This window comes from Leptodactylus fuscus, chromosome 5 (genome assembly GCF_031893055.1).
Source record: "Leptodactylus fuscus isolate aLepFus1 chromosome 5, aLepFus1.hap2, whole genome shotgun sequence".
NCBI classification, from domain to species: Eukaryota; Metazoa; Chordata; class Amphibia; order Anura; family Leptodactylidae; genus Leptodactylus; species Leptodactylus fuscus.
The window spans coordinates 34,294,253-34,315,891 of record NC_134269.1 but is presented as its reverse complement, the minus strand read 5'-3'; the positions used below and the strand labels follow the sequence as shown (position 1 = coordinate 34,315,891).

Below are 21,639 nucleotides of genomic sequence, written 5' to 3'. Positions count from 1 at the left end.
GGGGCAGAGATGGGGGGACATGAAACTGGGGAAGAGATGGAGGGGGGGGGCATGAAACGGGGCAGATGAAGGGGTTATATGAAACTGAGGGAGAGATGGTGAGTGGACATATAATGTCCGGGTGACTGTAGGAGGATTATACTGTGTGGGAGCACATGAAAAATTAATGAGAATGGGCGGAATCAACATAAGTGGGCGGAGCTAAACCCGGCGCTGCGCGCGCCGCATGTTTTCTCCCTCTTTCTAATCTTCAAAAGTCAGGAGGTATGCCTAAAGCCATCAGAAAATACATATTTCCGATTGCTTTAGCCACTGAGAAGCCGCGCTACTGTCTGCAACATCGCTATTCAGCTGGAACACATGCCGTTATGGACGCGTGTTCCAAACTGATTGGGGTCACCGCACCATGAGGAACTGTATTGCGGGGTCACAGCATTAGAAAGGTTGAGAACCACTGCTATAGATAGTATGTAATAAGCTTCCCCCTAGTGGAGGCAGCAAGAATTGTATAATTTTACCTTAGGTCCATGTAGGGGGTTTGGACTGCTATAAGGATATATCAAGAAATGAAATGACTCAGAATTTTTAACCCATTAAAATACAAAGCACGATATTTAAGGATGGATATTCACCGTACAGACTATTTTGCGCACGATCTGACGGTATTTCAATTGAGAATTGACAGTCCGTAGTCTAGAATATGTGCAGCATGCTATTACAGTGGATAGAGTCGTCCTCTATTATATATAGGAGATGTATGGGTTGTTTCCATAGAGCTGTATGCAGTACTATCCATACAAAGAATAGAGAACTTGTATTATACAGATCTTTGTGTCCCCCCAGGCATACTCACTGATAGACCGGGAAGTGGGCTACTGTCAGGGCAGCGCTTTCATTGTGGGCCTACTTCTTATGCAGGTGAGTCATTGTATGTGCACTTACCCCCAGAGGCATAAGACCATGTATATGCTGTCTGTCTGTCATAGTGGTGTCATATTATATCATAAAGAGGCTTTGGGCCTTGATAGCGATTCCTAACTCTTCTCCCCCTATAGCTATGCCTCTGGTTACCTTATACATCCATCTCCACTACTGGTTACACTGATCATCTTCTGTATATATTTCTTATATGATATTCTTCTGTCTCTTTTTCCCATTAGATGCCAGAGGAAGAAGCCTTTTGTGTGTTTGTCCGGCTGATGCAGGAGTATCGGCTACGAGAACTATTTAAACCCAGCATGGCTGAGCTCGGCTTATGTATATACCAGCTGGAATATATGTTACAGGTACGCCTTGTTCCTTAACCCCTTCCCGACATCTGCTGTACTATTACTGCGGATGCCGAGTGTTTTATCATTGCAGCTGCTCGAGAGCCAAGTGGCCGCCATAGACGTCGGGTGTCTACTGTCTTATACAGCAGATACCCAGCACTAATGCCCACGATCGGTGTCTGCACTGATCGCGGGCATTAACCACAAAGTTGACCTAGACGCTATTTTCCTGAAAGCGTGTGGGCGCCGCCATTTTCCCGGCGATTGCAGGAACCCAAAGCAAGCTTCGGATCCGGGATCCTGTTGCCATGACAGCGGAGAACCTTGTTAAGGCTCCCCGGCCTGTCATTCAATGGATTATATTGAAGGCTGCTCTATATTGCCTGCAATAGAATTGCTGGGGTTTTTTGCAAAGCATTGGTAATGCATTGCATTAGTTTTCAGACCCACTGGATTCAAAACCCCTAGGGGTCTAATAAATGCATAAATTTAAAAAAAAAAAAAATTACATTAAAAAAAAAATAAAAAAAATTAAAAGTTCAAATCACCCCCTTTCCTTAGAACACATATAAAAGTACTTAAGTACTGTGAAACACTTACATGTTAGGTATCCCTGTGTCTGAAAACATCCGCTCTACAAACCTATAAAAATATTTTTTTCCCATACGATAAACGCCGTAGCAGGAAAAAAAATGAAAAGTGCCAAACCGCCGTTTTTTGCCTGTTGCCTCTGCTAAAAATGTAAATAAAAAGTGATCAAAGCAAATGAAATTCCCCAAATTGGTATAACTAAAAAGTACACCCGACCCCACAAAAAAAGACGCCCTATGCATCCCCCGTACACAGAAGTATAAAAAAAATTCCGGCTGTCAGAAGATGGTGAATTTTAGAAAAAAAAATTTTGGCACAGTTTTGGATTTTTGTTAAGGGGTTAAAGTGTCAATAAAACCATATAAATCCCTGGATCCGTACCGAAACACAGAATACAGGGGACATGTCATTTTGGCTGCACAGTGAACACCATAAAAACGAATCCCGTAAGAAAGTCGCACAAATGTACTTATTATTCAAATCCACCCCATTTTGAATTTTTTTCCAGCTTCCCAGTACATTGTACAGAATAATTAATGGTGGCATCATGAAGAAAAATTTGTCCTGCAAATATTAAAACCTCATATGGCTCTTAGAGCGGAAAAATAAAAAAGTTATGGGGTTTGAAGGGGGTGGGAGTCAAGAACGAAAATTGAAAAATGCCCACGGCAGGAAGGGGTTAAAGGGGTTTCAATATCAGATTGGTGGAGGTCTGACACCCAATCCCCTCCTCTCCTTCAATCATGTGTTCTTAGCCACTGCTAATGCCAGAACTTTACAGTGGATGGAGCCAGAAGCGGACTGCTCTGTATACTGTCAGCCTGACATTCATGACCTATTCTAAGGATGGGCCATCAATATATATATATATATATATATATATATATATATATATACTGTGTGTAAGCATTATATACAAGCTTTTGTAGTAAGCCAAGCATGTGTGTTCTAGTCTTCACCCTTAATAATAGATATTTTGTTGTGTTCTTCAGGACCAGCTCCCAGAACTAAATCTCCATTTTCGCTCTCACTGCTTCCACACGTCAATGTACGCATCGTCTTGGTTTTTGACCTTATTCCTCACCACCTTCCCATTGCCTATAGCCACTCGTGTGTTTGATATCTTCATTTACGAGGTGAGTGGTAGCCATGCCCAATGCCTGGGTGCTGCCAATTGGTTCAGTCTTGGCCATGATCTCTATACTTTCTGCTGAGCTGTGGTGTCACCTTACAGGGACTGGAGGTTATATTCCGAGTAGGGATGGCATTACTGACTGTAAATCAGACCGAACTGATGCAGCTTGATATGGAAGGGATGTCTCAGGTAAGGATTTTATACCTATTGTGAACAGTCATCATCCAATGTCCATTTCTATACCAGTCTCACGCAAGGCTTCCTGAAGTGTAGAGGGGCAACCTGAAGTCTTGGGGCTTACACCTACAGAGCTGACACCTCTCCATTTTCTGAGTTCACCTTACCCCCAACCTCTGCAGAAAAAAAAATCCACACCATCTACTGGTTGTATACAGTATTGCAGTTTATGTCCCTTTAATTTCCCAGAAGCCATGTTTTTTTGATCCCTGAAATGGGTTGTGTCAGACTACCACCTCTAGTAATAGCAGTATATATGGAAAATTTTGACTAGAGATGGAGGGTGTTTTGGTGACTTGTTCCTCTGTGTGGTAACATGATGTGTGTGGCTGTTTTTCAGTATTTTCAGAAGGTGATCCCACATCAGTTTGACAGCTGCCCAGATAAGCTCATCCTTAAGGCGTACCAAGTCAAGTACAACCCTAAGAGGATGAAACGGTAGGAAGAAAGTCAAACATATTCCAGCTATAGTTCATTGTATTGTTTCAAGCTGAGACGTTTTGTTGGTTTTCTCTTTAGACTGGAGAAGGAATACGCTGCCATTAAAAGTAAAGAGATGGAGGAACAAATTGAAATTAAGGTGAGGACAATGAATGTCTGACAACTGAACATAAAAGTAAGGTGTTGTCAGCCCCTGTCAGTATGCCCTGTTGGGGTATATAGATATCATCGCCGTGTGTCCTCCTCTATTAACCAGATTGGGGGCCCTGCTGCATAGAGAAGACCCTTCTCTGGACGACTCTGGTGACCATGTAATGCCATATTTCTCCAGTAGTGGCCACTGCTGGGAACATGAGCAGCTTCCACCAGCGATCATAACTGCTGATCAGGATTCAGTGTCTGCACCCAAGCAATAGGCGGATTTATAGAGAAGGGTTGTCAGGTGTTACATAAAGTAACCGCAGGTGTTATCTCAATTCTAATAGGAAATTTATGAAATCTAGTGAAATCTATACATTAACTCTTCTCTTTTAGAAGGTGGGAGGGGTCTTAAAGGGGTTTCTCGGCCCCCAAGGTGTTTATCACACCTATAACATATCCTCAGAAAACCCCTTTAACCAGATAGTCGTCATACTGGGTCTGTGATTTACAGTGGATTTTAATTTCTATAGGTTTGACATAATTATTAAAGGAGAAGATAACTGAATGTCTTGTAAGACTTGTTATGCCTACATGATGCTCTTCCCATGAAGAACGAATACCCCCCCCCCCCCAAATCCCTGCCCCTGCATTCAGAATCACACTGACATTTAGCACTTATCTTGTGGATAAAGGATATGTTTAAAGAGGTTGTCCAGTTTCAGGCAAATATTAAGAGACAAAAGTTATTGTTTGTATAATAAAAAGTTGTACAATTCTCCAATATACTTTCTGTGTCGATTCCTCGCAGTTTTCTAGATCTCTGCTTGCAGTCTTACATTCTGCTTACTATCAGTGGATGAAAGTCAGTCCATGGTCATGTGATGTACAGTCTGTGGTCTGGTGGTGTCCAATCCGTGGTCATGTCGTGTACTGTCCGTGGTCCTGTGGTGTCCAGTCCGTGGTCATGTGATGAGCACACAGGCGTACAGCTTGTTACCAGGCACATGTCTGATTACTGTGCTGTGACTATAACAAGTTGCGCACCTGTGTGTACATCACATGACCATGAACTGTATATCACATGACCATGGGCTGTGTATCACATGACCATGGACTAATTATTTTATCCACTGGTAGTAAGCAGAATGAGTGACAGCGAGCAGAGATCTACACAACCATGAGGAGTTGATACAGAAAGTATATTCCGTAAAATTGTACAACTTTTCATTATACAAACAATAACCTTTATTGCTCAGTATTTCTCCGTAGCCGGACATCCCCTTTAATAAGCAGCATAAACCTCATGAGCCCTGTCTCCTTTCAACACACAAGACACAGAGAACACCAAGGAGGGAAATGTCCCTGTTTCTTGTCTGTCTATGTTAGAAGTTCAGAGTCTTCCATATAGCAATGTAATATAATGTGCACAACTATTATACCGAGTGCAGAAGGGGTTTTTTTGGTACATGACTTTTCTCCCAACCTTTACACAGCGATTACGAACAGAAAACAGACTTCTGAAGCAACGCATTGAAACTCTAGAAAAGGTAAGACATTACATGATGTCCAGTCTTCCCATCTGTAGTATGACCATCTTGCTCCAGTCCCCTCTTTCCTATACAGGAGGTGTAAAGATGGCTGCCTTGCTTTCACACTCATATTTTAACTCCGTAACCAAAACTGTTCTCTCTTGCTGACCCCATACATTCTAATATCAGTAGTGGACACTGAGCATATATCCTTGGCAGCCATTTTTCATTCTCCCTGGGTAATTTCTTGCTATAGAGTGTTGTTACATTAGAATTGGTATAATCCACAGCTGTCATATTCTGTCCGGCCTCTTGTAGTGCGGTGGTGGTTACCTTTTTCTTTCTCTCTCCCCCCTCCTGCTCTGTCTTTGTTTCTCTCGCTCTCTGTGTCTTTGTCTCGTCCTGTCCCCTCGTCTTTGTGGACTACCTCATAGGAAAGCGCTGCGTTAGCGGACAGGCTCATCCAGGTATGGTCACCTATCTTCTTGCCATATTTGCCTTTAGGATTGTTCCCACTTTTTCCTGTTGTATTTTTCCTATCACATTGAACCTAAGAGGAGTGAGGAGAGACGGGATGCTAGATGTCAGGTTCATGTTGAGCAGGTCTCTCAAAAATGGTCTCCATCACAGTCTTTCTTTCGATTAAAGGGGTTGTCCCATATCAAGGATCCTATCTATATTGGTAGCTTATGTAAATCGAAGACTTTTCCTAAATATATTGCTTTAGAAATGCTGCTTTGTTTGCCTGCTGTGTGAACTTATTCCTCCAATTGTTTACACAGCATTGCTATAACCACAGACCTGTGAGATAGCACACGTGACGTCACTTACTCAGTGCAGGCAGGACAATAAATCATTCCCCTATTCAATGGGGTGTGTCCAGTCATTGTCCCATTGTTTGAGATGGCACCCTCCTAATAAGAAATGGTAGCACCTAATTCATAATGAATAATAGAAGGGGCAGCACAATGCACAACAGATGCCTCAACATTGCTATTTCTTAAGCAGAACAAGCATTTACTAAAACAGACCCCTCAGGAGAACTGTGAAGTCCTATTCAATGTCTACATGGATGGCGTTAGTTCCTAAATATCTCTTATTATGGCCAAATATTCAGAACTTTGTCAATTTTCTACACCGCATCAAATTCAGATTTCTTCTAGATTAATGGGAATGCCCAATCTAGTAAGGGGGCAGCCATAGGGGGGCCACTCAGGGTCCGTACTAGCAGGACGTCAGAGAGAGATGATAGAAATGATTTTTGTTTTTTCCTTGGCTTTTCCCATTTAGGGTCAGGTGACACGAGCTCAAGAAGCTGAAGAAAATTACGCCATAAAAAGGGAACTGGCTGTAGTAAAACAGCAATACTATACCGCTACCGAGAACCTACAGAGCGCCCAAAATCTCATACAACAGCTACAAGATAAACAGGTATTGTACAGCATGAGGGAGACTTGTCAAGAGATGCGCGATGGTTGTTAAAGGGTTAAGGAATATGTTCAGTAATGAACAATACGTTATCCGTGTGCATGTACAGATGTCACATATCACGTACACATAGATAAGTCCATAGTTACGATCAGGGCTGCTTTAACCATAGGGTCAACGGTGCACTTGCACAAGGCCCTATTGTAGCGGGGCCCCACTTTAGACAGTGGGACAGTCCTACATTTGCTGTCCTGCCGTCCAGGGCAGTGGATCCAACCTACCCCAACTCATCGGCATCCTCTGGACACAGATTAGTTGAAGCCAGTGATGAAGTAAGGAGAGGAGTCCGCTCCCTATTTCACCACCCGGTTACTTTTATTTTGCTCCGAATGTCCTGGGAGCAGGAGGCGCGGTGTAGTGATGTCCTTTATTTCACGCCTGTTACAGGAGAAAGGTGAGTGTTAAGGTTTGGGTTTTTTTTTTTTTCTTTGATATGTACAGTGGGGGACACGAAACTGTGGAAGCAACCTGCCGGGGGGTGGGAGATACTGTGGGGTACCCTGAGGGGGGCATGTTATTGTGGGGGAACATAATACTGTGGTGGCAACCTGGTGTGAGGACATGATACGAGGGGGTAAAGGGGGTCTGGGCATGACATTATGGGGGCAACCTGGGGTGTGGGGGGACATGATACTGTGGGTGCAACCTGGGGTGAAGACATGATACTGTGGGGGCAACCTGAGTGAGACATGTCAGTTTGGGGGCACATGACACTGGGGGCAACCTGGGGTGAGGACATGATACTGTGGGGGCAACCTAAAGGGAGTATGACATGGTGGGGGCAGCCAGGGGGATGGGTGGACATGAATTTGTGGAGTCAACCTGGAGAGGGACATGAATCTGCATGCAGGAAATCTTAGAGGGGAACATTATAATGGGACATAATATTGGGCCACTAGGGAGCCATTATACTGTTTGAGAGCCACTGAGGGGTTATACTATGTGGGGGCCATTGAGGGAGCCTTATATTTGTGCTAGTCAGGTATTTCTAGGTGGTGGTTATGGGGCGGCCCACTTATGAAATCTTTGCACAGGGCCCACCAATGTGTTAAACCCGCCCTGCTTATTACCTGTGTGTGAGCCTGAGTGGCTCCCCCTTGGTAAACCTGGCTTGTTCCTGCACTTTGTGGTTGGCCATTCATTGAAATGCCGACCATGCAATACTTCATACATCCTGTAGAGGCCACTGCAGCGGTAGTGTATGACCACTAAGAGATTCCAGGAGATTCTCTGCAGACAAGTTGATCTTTAAAGGGACAACCCTAGTGTAAAACCTAATGCGTCTTTTAACACAACATCAAAGTCTCATGTGGTTCCCATATTAAAGGGATAAGTAATTATGCTCTTCTTCTTTTGCAGAATGATCCACGTGCCTCGGAAGAACTAGTCAGTCACCTTGAGTCCGAACTAGAACAGTCACGGCTTAGAGAAGCTGAGACATTAGGGGCCTTAAAGGAAATGCAGGAAAAAGTAGTCGAGCTAGAAAAGGTGAGTGTTAGTTATTGTGTAGTCTTGTGATCAGCTGTCTGACATGACATGTACTGTTTACATCGCACACCCTCGTGATAGCTAATGATTGGAGAACCCCTTTAAGTCTGCAGGCAGGAAGAGGTTAATGTACAGGTTTTTTTTCTTTTTTTTTCTTAGAGGAACAGTTCTCTCCCCGATGAAAGCAACGTTGCCCTTCTCCAAGAAGAACTTCAGTCTCTGAGGAAGAGAGAGGCTCATGCTCTGCAGGTCATGCGTGAAGGTCAGAAGCAAGTGACAGAGCTGAGTGACCGCTGGCAGGTAAGCGCCACATCACAATTCTACTTCCCCTTGCTTGTTATTTGCACAGTCTCTCCTGCATGTGTAGTAATGATTCATCCTGTCTTTCCTTATGTAGTCCCTGTCTTCCCGAGGTGGAGGTATTTGGAAAGACTCGCCTCGGAAGAGTGCAACTGGAGACCTACAAGACGAGGTCATGTCTTCCCGGTTACGAGAAGTCATGGCTCAAAGCGAAACTCGTGAACTTCGGCAGAGGGTTCTCGTACTGGAAAGTCAGGTGTACTTTCCCTCTGTAATTGTCTTTTGTGTTACATATTAAATGGTATATTAAAGTATTAAAGTGATACTCGCCTCGTATCTGGCGTTGGGTACCCTGCTTCATTCCATGCCCGCGCTGGCTGGGCTGGAAGTTAAACAGCTCAGGTGACCGCGGCAGCCAATTACTGGTTTCGGTGGTCACATGTTACGTATTAGCAGTGACATCACTGGTATCCAAGTGGCGGCATGGAACAGATCACGGGAACCGAGGATTGGGGGTAGCTGATAGTTCTCCTACTTAATGTTATTTTCAGCTGCATGCCAGGCACAGTATACAGCTCACCAACTGTATACCCAATCATATCATTGCGTGCTTATATTATGAGAGGACAGTAGGCACTATTATACATATTATGTCAGACGTGTTTGTGTGTATGTTTATACAGTATAACATATGTAACTCTGTGTAACCAGTACGTGATGGTCTGCTTTGGGGGCATCCAGTACATTGAAGCTCTTTGCCTCTTCTAGGAAGTAATGCATGAGAAACAGCTGTCTCGTCTAGAAAAAGAGTGCAAGGAGCTGAGAGACAGACTGCAGAATGAGGCTGCACAGTACAAGGCCTTGCAGTCACAGATGAGCGAGGATAAGCGGAGACATGCAGTAACCGAATGTAAGGTCAGTGTTTTATCAAGAGTTTGACTTTTGCAGATGCTCCATGCTCATATTTTAAAGAGGACCTGTCAGCACATCCCCCATTTGTAGTGCTTAGCATTTAGCAATAGGCACCACTCCGCTGATTCCAGTGCAGTTGGAATTTTCTCTCTAGCCCCCACCATTCCTGAGCAACAAGTGCAGTTGTGAGGCCTGATATGCTGTTTAAGCTCTGTGGGCGGTGTCAGGCAGGGGGCGTGATTCAGAGCTCCAATCAGAGGCAGCCAGTGTCAGAGCTCAGACTCACACCCCTTGTCTGCTCCTGCCTGACTCCGCCCTCCTGTCAGTACAGAGTCTAAATAGCTGATTGCTCAGGAATGGTGGGCGCTAGAGAAAAAAATCCAATTGTGCCAGAGTCAGTGGTGCATCTCTAGCAACTGGATTGTCAGATATGACAGCTGACCAGCTGAACGTTGTATTGGCAAGGTGCTGACTGGCAAGAAAAGGGCAGAACAAATGACTTTTAGGTAGGTAAACCCACATTGTGACGCTACACCAGTGGTTAACAATGATCAATCCCTTTCCATGCTCTCAGAATAAAGAAGAGGTGATGGCGGTGCGACTCAGAGAAGCAGACAGTATGGCAGCCGTTGCCGAAATGCGTCAGCGAATAGCAGAACTAGAGATACAGGTAAGATTTCTCCCTTCCACAACCTGTCTGTGATCTGTCATGGTTCTCGCACTGAGCTCTGCTTCATGTATCCCACATCTAGAAAGAAGAAGGGGTAATAAAAGGGAAGCTGAACGATTCTGATTCTTCCCAGTATATCCGGGAACTGAAGGATCAGATCGAAGAACTGAGGCAAGAGGTGAGTCTTTGGCTCGAAAATGAGTCTGTACATTAAATGTACAGGTAACATTGCACATCGTTTCCTTTTTTTGCGCTGATTTCTTGTACAATAGTCACAGCCAAAGCTGCATTCAAATTTTTACTCATTTCAATTAACCTATGTGGTGCCCTATCGCTTAGGATATGCCATCACTTCATGATCAGAGGGAGTTCATCGTCTGGGACCCTGAGCAATCCTGATAATGAAGAGGCCACAGATTTGGGCTATGTACACACACCCATCTCAGCTATCTTTGGATATCCTATTGAAATGAATGGAGTGGCATATGCTGTCCAAGGTTGGGGTGCAAAACACACCAGTTTTGGGGATTAGTGGGGGGTCCCAGTGATTGGTCAATCAGCAGGTTACTCTCTAACCTTTCGATATGGAGTAACTTGCTCTGACCCTCTTAATATAATGCTATAACGTGTGGCTTTATCATTTGTCCATGGCTGATGCAATGCATTGATCTATATACTTATCCCTATCAGATTATTACAGTATGATACAGGGCAGTGTTATGTGCACTCTTGCTTGGCAAACAACAGAATTTGAATGCAGCTTTGGATGTGACTAGAGGGGAAAAAAAAACAATGAAACACAATCAGTACATGATAAATATTTTCAGTCTTTCTATTGAGTTTATAAGGATTTTACATAATATTAAAGATGGGTTTTCTATACTGTCTATAGATGAGTACATAATATTACAGAATAATTCAGTGCCACGAGTGTTATGTTTTCTATTTTCTAAACTTTTTTCTTCATATTTTTATAAACTTTGTTCTCTGCCTCAGATCCTTATTATTCGAGGCCATAAACCTTACTCTGATCCCATCTCCTTTGATGGACTGGACCTCTCCTCCCGCTCAGGGCAAGAAGATGAAGACTCCCTCCCGTCTTCAGATGAAGAGCTTCTCTCCCGGCCCCTCGGAGCCTTGCAGGACGCCCTGTACCCTCACTCCCCGCACAAGGCTTGTTTCCTGCGGCCTCTCAGAAGTTCTGCCAGCTCTGACAGTGAAGAGGGGGTGGAAACCAACGGGGCAACATCTGATACCCCTCCTGAGCCTGCAGAGGAGGAATAGCAGTGGGGGATGAGGGGGCTGAAGCAGAGGAGCACTGAATATTTCCTGGTACCTTACAGAAGGAACTACCTAACAGCTTCAGTTTTCTCTTTCAGAATGAACAATCTTCTGGTACGTAATGGGTGCTTGAATTGCTCTTACTTACCCCAAAGAGGAACCTTGCTGTTAGCTCGAGACGGCCAAGTATATCACAAGATGCAAACTTGTGGCCAGCCGGTGGGCGCATGGAACAAGACTCATATGAATGCACACGGGGGTATAACGAAGCAGTTCCCATAAACTACGCCTCTAAGCGATCAAATATAGGTTACAACACTAATCTAAGGGTCAACACTAAATCTACAAGCTTTACCCCTGCCTGCCAGTCACACCACTACGACGTCAAGGGAAAATGGGGCAACTTACGGTCCCATAGGATCCCATACTTGCACTAAAATAATAACGGACCCCGTACTTTTTGCAAAAGTAGTTTGCAGCCCGTTTCCAGTTTTTGTAAAGGTCATTTCTCGTGGATTATATAGGACTGGATCAGTATTTATACAGTATTTAGCGGGGTCACAATAGAGGTCATAATGTACATGTCATAAAAGCATCCCCTCCCCCAAGACAACAGGCAGCTATTATGTGGGCTGCATCGTCCTTCAGCTTGTACATGTCATGGCACCCGGTGCCTCATTTGTTCCAGTGTTTCGGGGTTCACCAAGGGATCGTATATAAGGTACTATAATATACATTGTGCACCCGTTGTCTATGGTAGAGTGCTATAGAGGCGTATCTCATCCATGGACCCCGTGTGTGGCCACAGTGTGCTCCCCACAGACCGCTATAGTACGGCAGATTTATAAAGTTATCTAAAGAAAAAAATTTGTTGCACATAGCGACCAATCACAGCGCTGCTTTCATTATCCAAGAGCACTAAAAAATGAAAGCTTTGCTGTGATTGGTTACTGTGGGCAACAGGTTGTTTTTTTTCCTAGATGCTTTTATAAAGTGTCCATTTCACTCAGCTTTATTTATAATAACCGGGAGAATCCCTTTAATAGGTGACCAGTTGGTTCGGCTCGAAAATGGCTGCCTGCTCCGTGTGCTTTGTGAAGTGCCTCCGTCAGTATCTCTGGTTCTTTTTGCGTGAAGGGCGGCATTGTCATAGGTTGAAGTTCACAATATGGCTGCCTCTACCAGGCACAGACCACGAATGGAAAGAAAGCAGAATATACCTCTATATCAGTTCTGGGAACATTAAGGCGTTTAGTATTACATATCAGACTGCACCTCAGGTGGTGCTGCAGAGGCTCTTTTTAGGGGAACCCATTAGGTGCTGTAGCAATGGCCTCCCTGGGAATGAGCAAAACTGCTCCCGATCTGTCCAGACACTACAACAACCATTGGCCCTATTAAAACAGATCAGAAACGGTCGATTAAAGGGAATGTGCACACTTGGCTATTCCAGAGCTTTTATATTGATGTCCTCTACTTAGGAAAGATTATTCATATCATATTGGGGGGACTGACAACCTGACCATGCTCTGATCAGCTGTGTCACTATATACCAGGGACATCAGTATATAGGAGCTGGCATGGCAGTAGTCCCATTCACTTGAGCTTACAGAAGGATCACATGACTGATGGACATGACATCAGGGAGAGACGGCTGCCCTTGTGGGCGTGCAGGGTGTCTGATCCATAGGAACCTGATATTGATGGCGTAGCTTAAGCTTAGGCTGTTATTCGCTCTGTATGGGACAGCGTAGCAAACTGTGCTATTCTATATTGTTAAAGAAAAGAAGGTATACTGGCCATATAGAACTTTAAAGAGGGATAGAGGGAATGCCCAGATGGGTCAAAGAGGGATTGCCCAATGGCAAATGTATTAGAAATGAAAGGTGAGTGGGGAGTCCGAGTTTACATAATCACATTTAGGATATAGATCCTCTATAGGACCCCTCTACATAACATGGTAAGGCAGGGTTCACATCTGCGCTCTGGTGTCCGTTTCCACTTGGGGACCCCCTGAACAGAAACCTAATCCACATAAAAAAAGCGGCTGCTTTAGGAAACCCATGGGCCCTATAGACTAATGGTGTCCATGTGGTTTCCATTCAAAAAAGATAAGAGAAAAGCCCTGCTTGCCTCCCTTTTCTTTCCTCATTTTTCATGCGGAGAGGGGAACAGAATTCCCATATAGGGTACAAGCGCTGGTGTGAACTGAGCCTAAACCAGTTTCCAAGCCTCTAGTAGACGTCTACCACTGTGCCCATGGTTAGATAAAAGGGAATTTCACCAAGGGTTGTCTAAACGCTGAAAGCGGCCTCCATTTTTGTAATGCTCTGGGTGGACTTTTAGAAACTGGCTCCCCCTTTACTATTACGTATACAGACTAAGACAAAATGGCAGCTGACCTACGAATCGGGTGCCTCCAAGAGTTTGCCAAACTCTGCCAATCTGCCAAATAAGCCTTATGGCCCTTCGGCCTAAGCACCCACCTCTGTCCTCCCCGCAGTATTATCTTGTATATACTTCTATAGGACTATTTTGGTTATTGTACATGCTTCAGTGTCATATGGGCGAGCGGCAGCGTGTTTTCTATCAGCATTGTTACCTATAAGGTGCGAGAGTCTACTCTATATATACAGAACTTACACTAGCCTTATGATACATGTCACTAGTCCCATTGTTACAGACGTCTAATGTACTGTAGAAGATGTAGAGGGTCCCTTTAATTGTTTATTAGGAAAGTAATGGACTTCATTTTGCTCCGTTGTTTTATGTCTTTTTTTTTTGTCATTGTCCGATGACCATGGAAACAAAAAGTGGAGTCACCTTGTAAATACGTGACATGACCTAACTTATCCGGATTCGCGTGTTATACTCCAGAGCTGAGAGGAGAATTTTGCTTGTGGCTGTTAGAAACCGTCAGCAACCTTGTTGACAGACTCCCCCCTATATCTAAACTCAGATTTGAGATTCCCCCTTACGTATTTAGCGGATCGGTAATATTAGTCTAGGCTCCGTGTCCCAGCAATTAATAGGAGACAGAAATGGATGCTACTGTTTTTTTTCAGAACGACCTGTTTGATCTTCCCGTGGATTCTGTGGTTGATTCATCCAAAGGATCTACAGTACCTAGGAAGAGGCGGGGTTAGAATTCTGGAGAGGAATCTGTGGTAGAAGACCACTTAAAAAATTTTCTCCATTCACACGGAGTAAAGTGGCGAGGATTCTGCCACGATAACTCGCGGCAGAATCAGCACTGATAAAAAAGACTCCCGTTGGGTTCCATTTTCCACGCGGAACACATTGAAATCAATGGGAGGCTTTTTAACCCTTTATATCAGAGAGGCTTTTTAACCCATTGATTTGAATGTGTTCCGCGCGGGAAACCGGAACCCCGTTGAAATCAATGGGAGTCTTTTTATCAGCGCTGGTTCTGCTACGAGTTATCGTGGCAGAATCAGCGCCACTTTACTCTGTGCGAATGGAGAACATTTTTACTTTACGTGGTCTTCTACCACAGATTCCTCTCCAGAATTCTAACCCCGCCTCTTCCCAGGTCCAATATACGTGTGAATGCCCCTTAAAGGGGCGGTCCAGGTTAAAATTTTATTTTTTAATTAGGTGGAAAAAACATACTCGCCTGTCCTCGGGGCTGCTCAACGTGGTCTGGTCCTGCAGCTCCATTGCTGTCTTCTGGTGGAAGTCCCCACCACACATGACCACTGAGACCAATCGGTGGCCTAAGCAAGGGACTCCACTACCTGTGACATCCCGGGGCCTCTCCTTTTATATTTTAGCCTTGACCAACCTCTTCAGTATGGAACTACCAAGCAAGTTAAAAAACTGCAAGTCCATTTCTTTACTTGAAAACTATCTTGTCCTGAATCTGAACTGAGACCTGTGCAGAGCTGTATTCACAATTCTGCAGAGTTCCCGTCCCTCCAGAAATCCGCCATGTGTTCATTGCTTTTAGGCAGTTCTATTCTTGGACGCCTCATCTGCATATCAAAAAATAAGAAAAATGGTCTACCCCCTGTGTTATAGGAGTCCTGCTCCTATAAGAGCATTTCTGATAGCAAACTTGCTGACTGTTTCCACTTCTGAGTACAGCTCTGGACTATTAAGATCTAATGTAAGATGTAACAAGTTTTCTAAGTGCATTACAAGTATACTTCTGCTGTTCACACGTGTTAATCCTTCTGATCCAGAACAGCTTAGGTAACCCGTGTCCCCCACGGGCGGTATAGCCACCGCCATACGGAGCTTGTGCGTACGTGACAGAGGACTGATATCAGATTTACACGACAACTGTCTCCTGAGGCCTTGATCCTTGTAGAGTCAAAGTATTGAAAATGTATAAAGTCTATACAGTACAGATATATATATACAGTATATATTGTTGACTTTAAGTGCAATAAGTCTCCTCACCACGGCTCGCCGCGTCGCGTCATTTACACCGTTTTTCTAGACTATTTGATGGGCAGACTCTGGACTTCTGTCTGATATGTTGTCCACTGGCGGCCAAGAACTTTGTACAGAGTCAGACCCTCCAGTGGACGGACCTTAAACCGATGTTATTGTGAAGAGTGCACTATGTCCGTGCGAGGAGCGGCGTGCGCGCCGCCTGTTTATATGTGTATAGTGTGTAAATAGTACTAAATGTTTTGTCTCATTTTATTGAGTGCCAAACACATAAGAGGCCGGCAGCGAGGGGACACAAAATTTGGAGAAAGCAAAAAAAAAAAACGTGGAATTTATTATCCATGGTGTACAATTGTGCCGGCATCCGACTGGCTTAAGCGTGGTGATGTTCTGTAAGGAGAAGAGCGACTTAGAGATCAGAGTGATGCTCTGCAGGAACAAAGGCATTGGGATATTCTGCAGCTGCTGTGAAACTACAACTCCCAGCATGCTACATTCCCTCCTAAGGGAGTTCCAAGAACAGCAGAGAAAGCATGAACGATGGGAGTTGTAGTTTTACAACAGCTGGAGGGCCAGAGATTGCTGACCCCTGGATTACAGTGATGCTCTGCAGTAACATGAGGCATTCAGAGTAGAGTGATGCTCTGCGGTAACGAGGCATTGAGAGTAGAGTGATGTGCTGCAGTAATGAGGCATTGAGAGTAGAGTGATGCTCTGCGGTAACGAGGCATTGAGAGTAGAGTGATGTGCTGCAGTAATGAGGCATTGAGAGTAGAGTGATGCTCTGCGGTAACAAGGCATTGAGAGTAGAGTGATGTGCTGCAATAACATGAGGCATTGAGAATAGAGTGGAGTGATGCTCTGCAGTAATATGAGGCATTGAGAGTAGAGTGGAGTGATGCTCTGCAGTAATATGAGGCATTGAGAGTAGAGTGGAGTGATGCTCTGCGGTAACAGAAGGTATTGAGGGTAGAGTGATGCTCTGCGGTAACATGAGGCATTGAGAGTAGAGTGATGCTCTGGAAAACATGGGATTAGAGTGATGTTCTGCAGGAACATGAGGTAATGAGAATAGAGTGATATGCTGCAGGAATTAGGGTGAAGTTGTGGCATATTACGAGGCATTGTGGGATTAGAGTGATGCTCTGCAGGTATATGAGGGATGTTAGACATGCCAGTCCTGCATGTACATGGCTATACTAGGAATGGAGTTGATGCTTTGCAGGAACATATTGCACAGAATGGAGTAATGCTCTGCAGGTTTTAGAATACTTCTCTGCCAGCACTTCCGGGGTTGTGGGCTCTTGCTTAATTCCTTCAAGCTACATTGCAGTTGGCGTGATGGTCTGCAGCCACACATGAGAGATGAAGCAATGCCCTGAAGTCTCAGTAGGAATGGTTTGAGAATCATACGTTGGAACTGATGAGAAGTGATAGTCTGCAGGGTGTTTAGAATTGGAGTGGTGCTCTGCAAGAAGGGGTGAGATTTACTATGATGTCCTGTGGTAATGAGTATAACAATATATATGAGTATAACAATATCAGAGTGATGAGGATGGCATGATAGTCTGCAGCCATGTGAGGAATTGCGGTCTCTACATTAAATATGGGTTTGTTGTGATGTTCTGCAGAGTTGTGGGGGTTTCTTTGCTGTACACAGAAGTGGAGAACCTGATAGATCTTTGGGCTCAGGTAGGCTTGTGTGTATGAGGTGCTGGTGGTATTAGGAGGACCCGCAGATGTGTTGGCCAGTTGGTTAGATGTGATGTTCAGCAGTCAGGGGGTTGTGCCCGCAGATCGCCCACAGCGGCTCCACTGATTTCACACTTTGCACGTTTTTTGTTTCGCTTTGTATTACGGAATGGATTTTCCAAGTTCTCTGACATTGAACGCTGTGCGGTTGTGCCCACTACTACCTGACGTGTTACAGAGGGGCCGCGCCGCCCCCATTCTGCTCTTTTCCCATGGTTAATATGACCCATGTGATTGGAGGAACCAGTCCTGCTGGGGATTACTGTCGTGGCTCCCGAGGCCACAGGTTCACTTTATTCAATAAATACATTCACGTTGATACTAATATACTCTGTGTCAGTCTATATATACTGTCTGCGTACACTGATGTACTGGGTCAGAACCACGTGTGACAATGGGCGGGAGTTACAGGTATCATAACTAGACAGGTAAGTTATGACATCACACGTGATGTCACAGCAGCTATATCCTAAGTGAAACATTTTTTATTATGTACATCACCTGACTACTAGTTGTGACATCACAAGTGGGGTTCTGACATCACAACCCTTTCTAAAGACCACTTGTGATGTCAGCAGCTTTAAGGCTGAGGCCCCACATAGCCTTATGGAGAAAAATGCAGCAAAAACGCATTGGGCGTACAGAGAGTGTGCCCTTATTATATCTATACAGACACCGCCAGCGGTTCCATAGATAAAACGGACATGTTGCTTTTCTGCACTGTGTGGATGGGATTTACCAGAATCCCATCCCAGCAATGTAGGGCCACAACCTTAAGCCGGGTTCACATGGAGTATTGTGGCTCGTGATTTGGTACGTAGACGCCGCGGGAGCTTTTGCAGGCCGTATACGCTCCCATTGTTTTCAATGGGAGCCGGTACCGTATACGCGGCGCTATTTTGCGGCCACCGCAAAATCACGGCCGCAAAATAGCGCCGCTTATACAGTAACAGCTCCCATTGAACACAATGGGAGCGTATACGGCCCGCAAAAGCTCCTGCGGTGTCTACGTACCAAATCACGAGCCAGAATACTCTGTGTGAACCCGGCCTTAGACTTGGTCATCATTGAAAGATCCAGCTGTAGACGAAAAGAAGGCAATAGGTGCGCTGGTCGAAACGTATAAAGCTTTATTTGCACGCAGCACATTTTGGGACAATTCCCTTTCTCACAGTTTATACACACTTGAGGAAGGGACTTGTCCCGAAGTGCGTCATATGCAAATAAAGCTTTATACTTTTGGAGCAGCACGCTTATGGTCTTCTGTTTTGTCTACACCTGGATGTTCCTGATGCATAATCTTGTTCAATGCGTTCCTGAGGCCGGCGGCTGCTGCTGCTACTGGGGTCTGTTTGTTCTATAAGGGCCCGTTCACACGGGCACAGAGGGAGTGGATTATGATGCGTTATCCACGTCATAAATCTTGGTGAGCCGCGGCAGTATCCTCCGGAGTCGGCCCATTCATTTGAGCCGGTCTTGGGGGAGCCGCGACTGCGACAGTCGTGGCAGGTGGGTTTTGACCCAAGAGTGACGTGGCTCCCCGTTTCACTCTCGGTGCCAAAACCCGCTATACCGCCCCTCCATGTGAACTAGCCCTAAGGGTCCATGCACTCGGAGGATTTTGGTGCGGAATCCACGTCAGAATCAGTGTGGGAAAAAAAGCCTCCCATTAACTTCAATGAGTTCCATGCGGAAAACGGAACCCATTGAAGTCAATGGGAGGCTTTTTTTTTCCCCACGCTGATTCTGACGTGGATCCCGTGCCAGAATCATCACCAAAATGCTCCGTGTGAATGGACCCTAAGAGTCTATGGTACATGCCTACATCGTGGTTGTGAACTATTTGTCAGGACCCAACAACATGAGCCTTCCATCATCTATTGCATTATTCATTACCACGTGTGTTACAGTATTACGCTGATGGCGCTTGGCACGGTTTTTCTATGTATCAATGAAAGTTCGTCATGGGCCCCGGGTCAATCAGGTGTTTGCGGAGTCTTGAGCGCTGCCATCTCTTCACTACTTACATTGGTGCTACAGCTGTGATTGGTATTGGTACAAGCCATGTGACTGCTAAATATGACATCACATAGCCTATGAAACAAGAGATCCACTGCTGTTTCCCCCCAAAAAAATCTTCCGCTGATGCCTGATAAGATGGATGGATTACCCAGCCCAGAGATATTTTAGCAGATCACTGGATACTTGATGGATCACACTTTATTCTATAGCTGTAGGATACATTATAGCGCTAACTAGTGTCACAGCCTATTACATAGTGGCAGAGACGTGGAGAGAAGACATGACTGTCCTAGTGACCACCATGGTAGGATGTCCTCATGAGGCTTGTGTCACCTGCCTGATGGGGACTGCGGAGAAGAGACAAGAATGTCAGATGTAGACGTTATATGGAGGAGAAAAGCACAGGAGGCCATAGTCACCTGTCCTGCCATGAATACACCACAATCCGGCTGTCAGTATCACCCCAACGAAGAAGGAGCTGACTGTGACCCCGACCGCACCAGCGATTCCTACCCGGGGAATGGCAAGTTCTGTAAGAACAAAAACAAAGGCTACAAGACTGTGCAAAATGGGGGAGAAGTTGTGTCTGGAAATGTCTGTTCATTCCATGGCACAAAGATGTCCACCTTCCTAGATGTACAAGAACGTCCCAGGCACAATGGATATACTGGGCAGTGCTGGTCATATAGGATTGTAAGAACAGGGGCATAGATTGTTCCCGAGCCTTCCCCTGGACCCTGCATTGGGCCACATTCACATACAATGTATTCGTGCTAGCACCTCGGGTGGGAATCATACCGAAATCAATCTATTCACTAAAATGGATGGAATCCAATGGGTTTATGGGGAGTCTACCAACTCCCCCAAACATTCAGGTGTCACCACTGATACCGAGCACACTACAGTGATAAATAATAGGCCTTGTTTATTTGTGTCAATTTTATTGATTTTGGGGGGGAAAAAAAACAACTTTGAAACCTTATGGAATGACATTTGGTGCACTGGGGGCGGGGCTTCAGCTCCTAGGAGCACTGCTCTTGCCTATCTGCTCCTGCCAGTGCCACATGACCCTCCCACTATGATCACACCACCCATCGTACATGAGCAGTGCTCTAGGGAGCTGAAGACTCCGCCCCCAGTGCACCAACACTCTCATAGTCATAAATAACAGGTATGGTGTTTGTCACTGTAATGCGCTCTGTAACACGGGGGTGGTAGGTTAAATAAACTTTTGTGACATTAATAAATATTGTAATAACAGATGTTGGCTCATTCCCATGACGTCCTGTGCTGTAATTCCCTTCTGTCCCGTTGCCATGTTTCTTTCTCTCCTTCTCGCTGTAGTACAGTCGGGGGAAACTTTATACTGTTGTATCTTGGCCAGAGGTGTGGCTAGGGGTTCAGCACAGGGGGGCAAACATGTCCAAGTGGGCCCCAAACTTAGATATTCGGATCTTATCGCCAGGGCCAGTGTCAGCACACGGCATAGTCGGGCAAGTTCCGGGGCCCACAGAGCCTCTGGGGGCCCCCTGGCACTCGCCCGTCCCGATTTCAGCTGAATACATAGGTGATTAAAGCAGGAGCTGTCACAGCTCAGCTCCTGCTTTACCGCTGCGCTCTGGCTTCTGCATTTGTAGGCGTGATGTGATGACGTCACATCGCGCCTACAACGATGTGAGTGGAGTCAGAGCGGCGGGGGAGCGTTGGAATGGAAGTGTAAGTATTTGTTTTGTGTTAAACATTAAGGTGGAACATAATGAAGGGGGGGGGGGGAGAACGGCATGAAACTGGGGGGGAGATGGAGGGGGGGCATATAATTTACGGGTGACTGTAGGAGGATTATACTGTGTGGGGGCACATGAAAAATTATTGCGAATGGGCGTAGTCAACAAAAGTGGGCAGAGCTAAATTTGCACCACACATTTTGTCCCTCTTTCTACTCTGCAAAAGTTGGGAGGTATG

At 45.2% G+C, this 21,639-nt stretch overlaps 1 protein-coding gene across 5 annotated transcripts in view; it reads left to right on the top strand.

Annotated features, from left to right (window-relative positions):
• The window catches only part of EVI5L (ecotropic viral integration site 5 like), a 39,517-nt gene extending 21,537 nt beyond the window's left edge, over positions 1 to 17,980 (top strand). For 2 of the 5 annotated variants that reach the window (XM_075272837.1, XM_075272838.1), the window contains exons 5-20: positions 844 to 918; positions 1,161 to 1,286; positions 2,855 to 2,998; positions 3,097 to 3,186; positions 3,575 to 3,672; positions 3,754 to 3,814; positions 5,310 to 5,363; positions 5,780 to 5,812; positions 6,636 to 6,776; positions 8,193 to 8,321; positions 8,481 to 8,621; positions 8,719 to 8,892; positions 9,390 to 9,536; positions 10,108 to 10,203; positions 10,286 to 10,381; positions 11,200 to 17,980. In XM_075272837.1, the coding sequence (XP_075128938.1) occupies positions 844 to 918; positions 1,161 to 1,286; positions 2,855 to 2,998; positions 3,097 to 3,186; positions 3,575 to 3,672; positions 3,754 to 3,814; positions 5,310 to 5,363; positions 5,780 to 5,812; positions 6,636 to 6,776; positions 8,193 to 8,321; positions 8,481 to 8,621; positions 8,719 to 8,892; positions 9,390 to 9,536; positions 10,108 to 10,203; positions 10,286 to 10,381; positions 11,200 to 11,487 (1,893 nt within the window). In that variant the 3' untranslated portion in view covers positions 11,488 to 17,980. The remainder of the gene's footprint in view (positions 1 to 843; positions 919 to 1,160; positions 1,287 to 2,854; positions 2,999 to 3,096; positions 3,187 to 3,574; positions 3,673 to 3,753; positions 3,815 to 5,309; positions 5,364 to 5,779; positions 5,813 to 6,635; positions 6,777 to 8,192; positions 8,322 to 8,480; positions 8,622 to 8,718; positions 8,893 to 9,389; positions 9,537 to 10,107; positions 10,204 to 10,285; positions 10,382 to 11,199) is intronic. The other 3 variants (XM_075272839.1, XM_075272841.1, XM_075272840.1) reach the window with 3 other exon arrangements.
• The last annotated feature ends 3,659 nt before the right edge of the window (positions 17,981 to 21,639 follow it).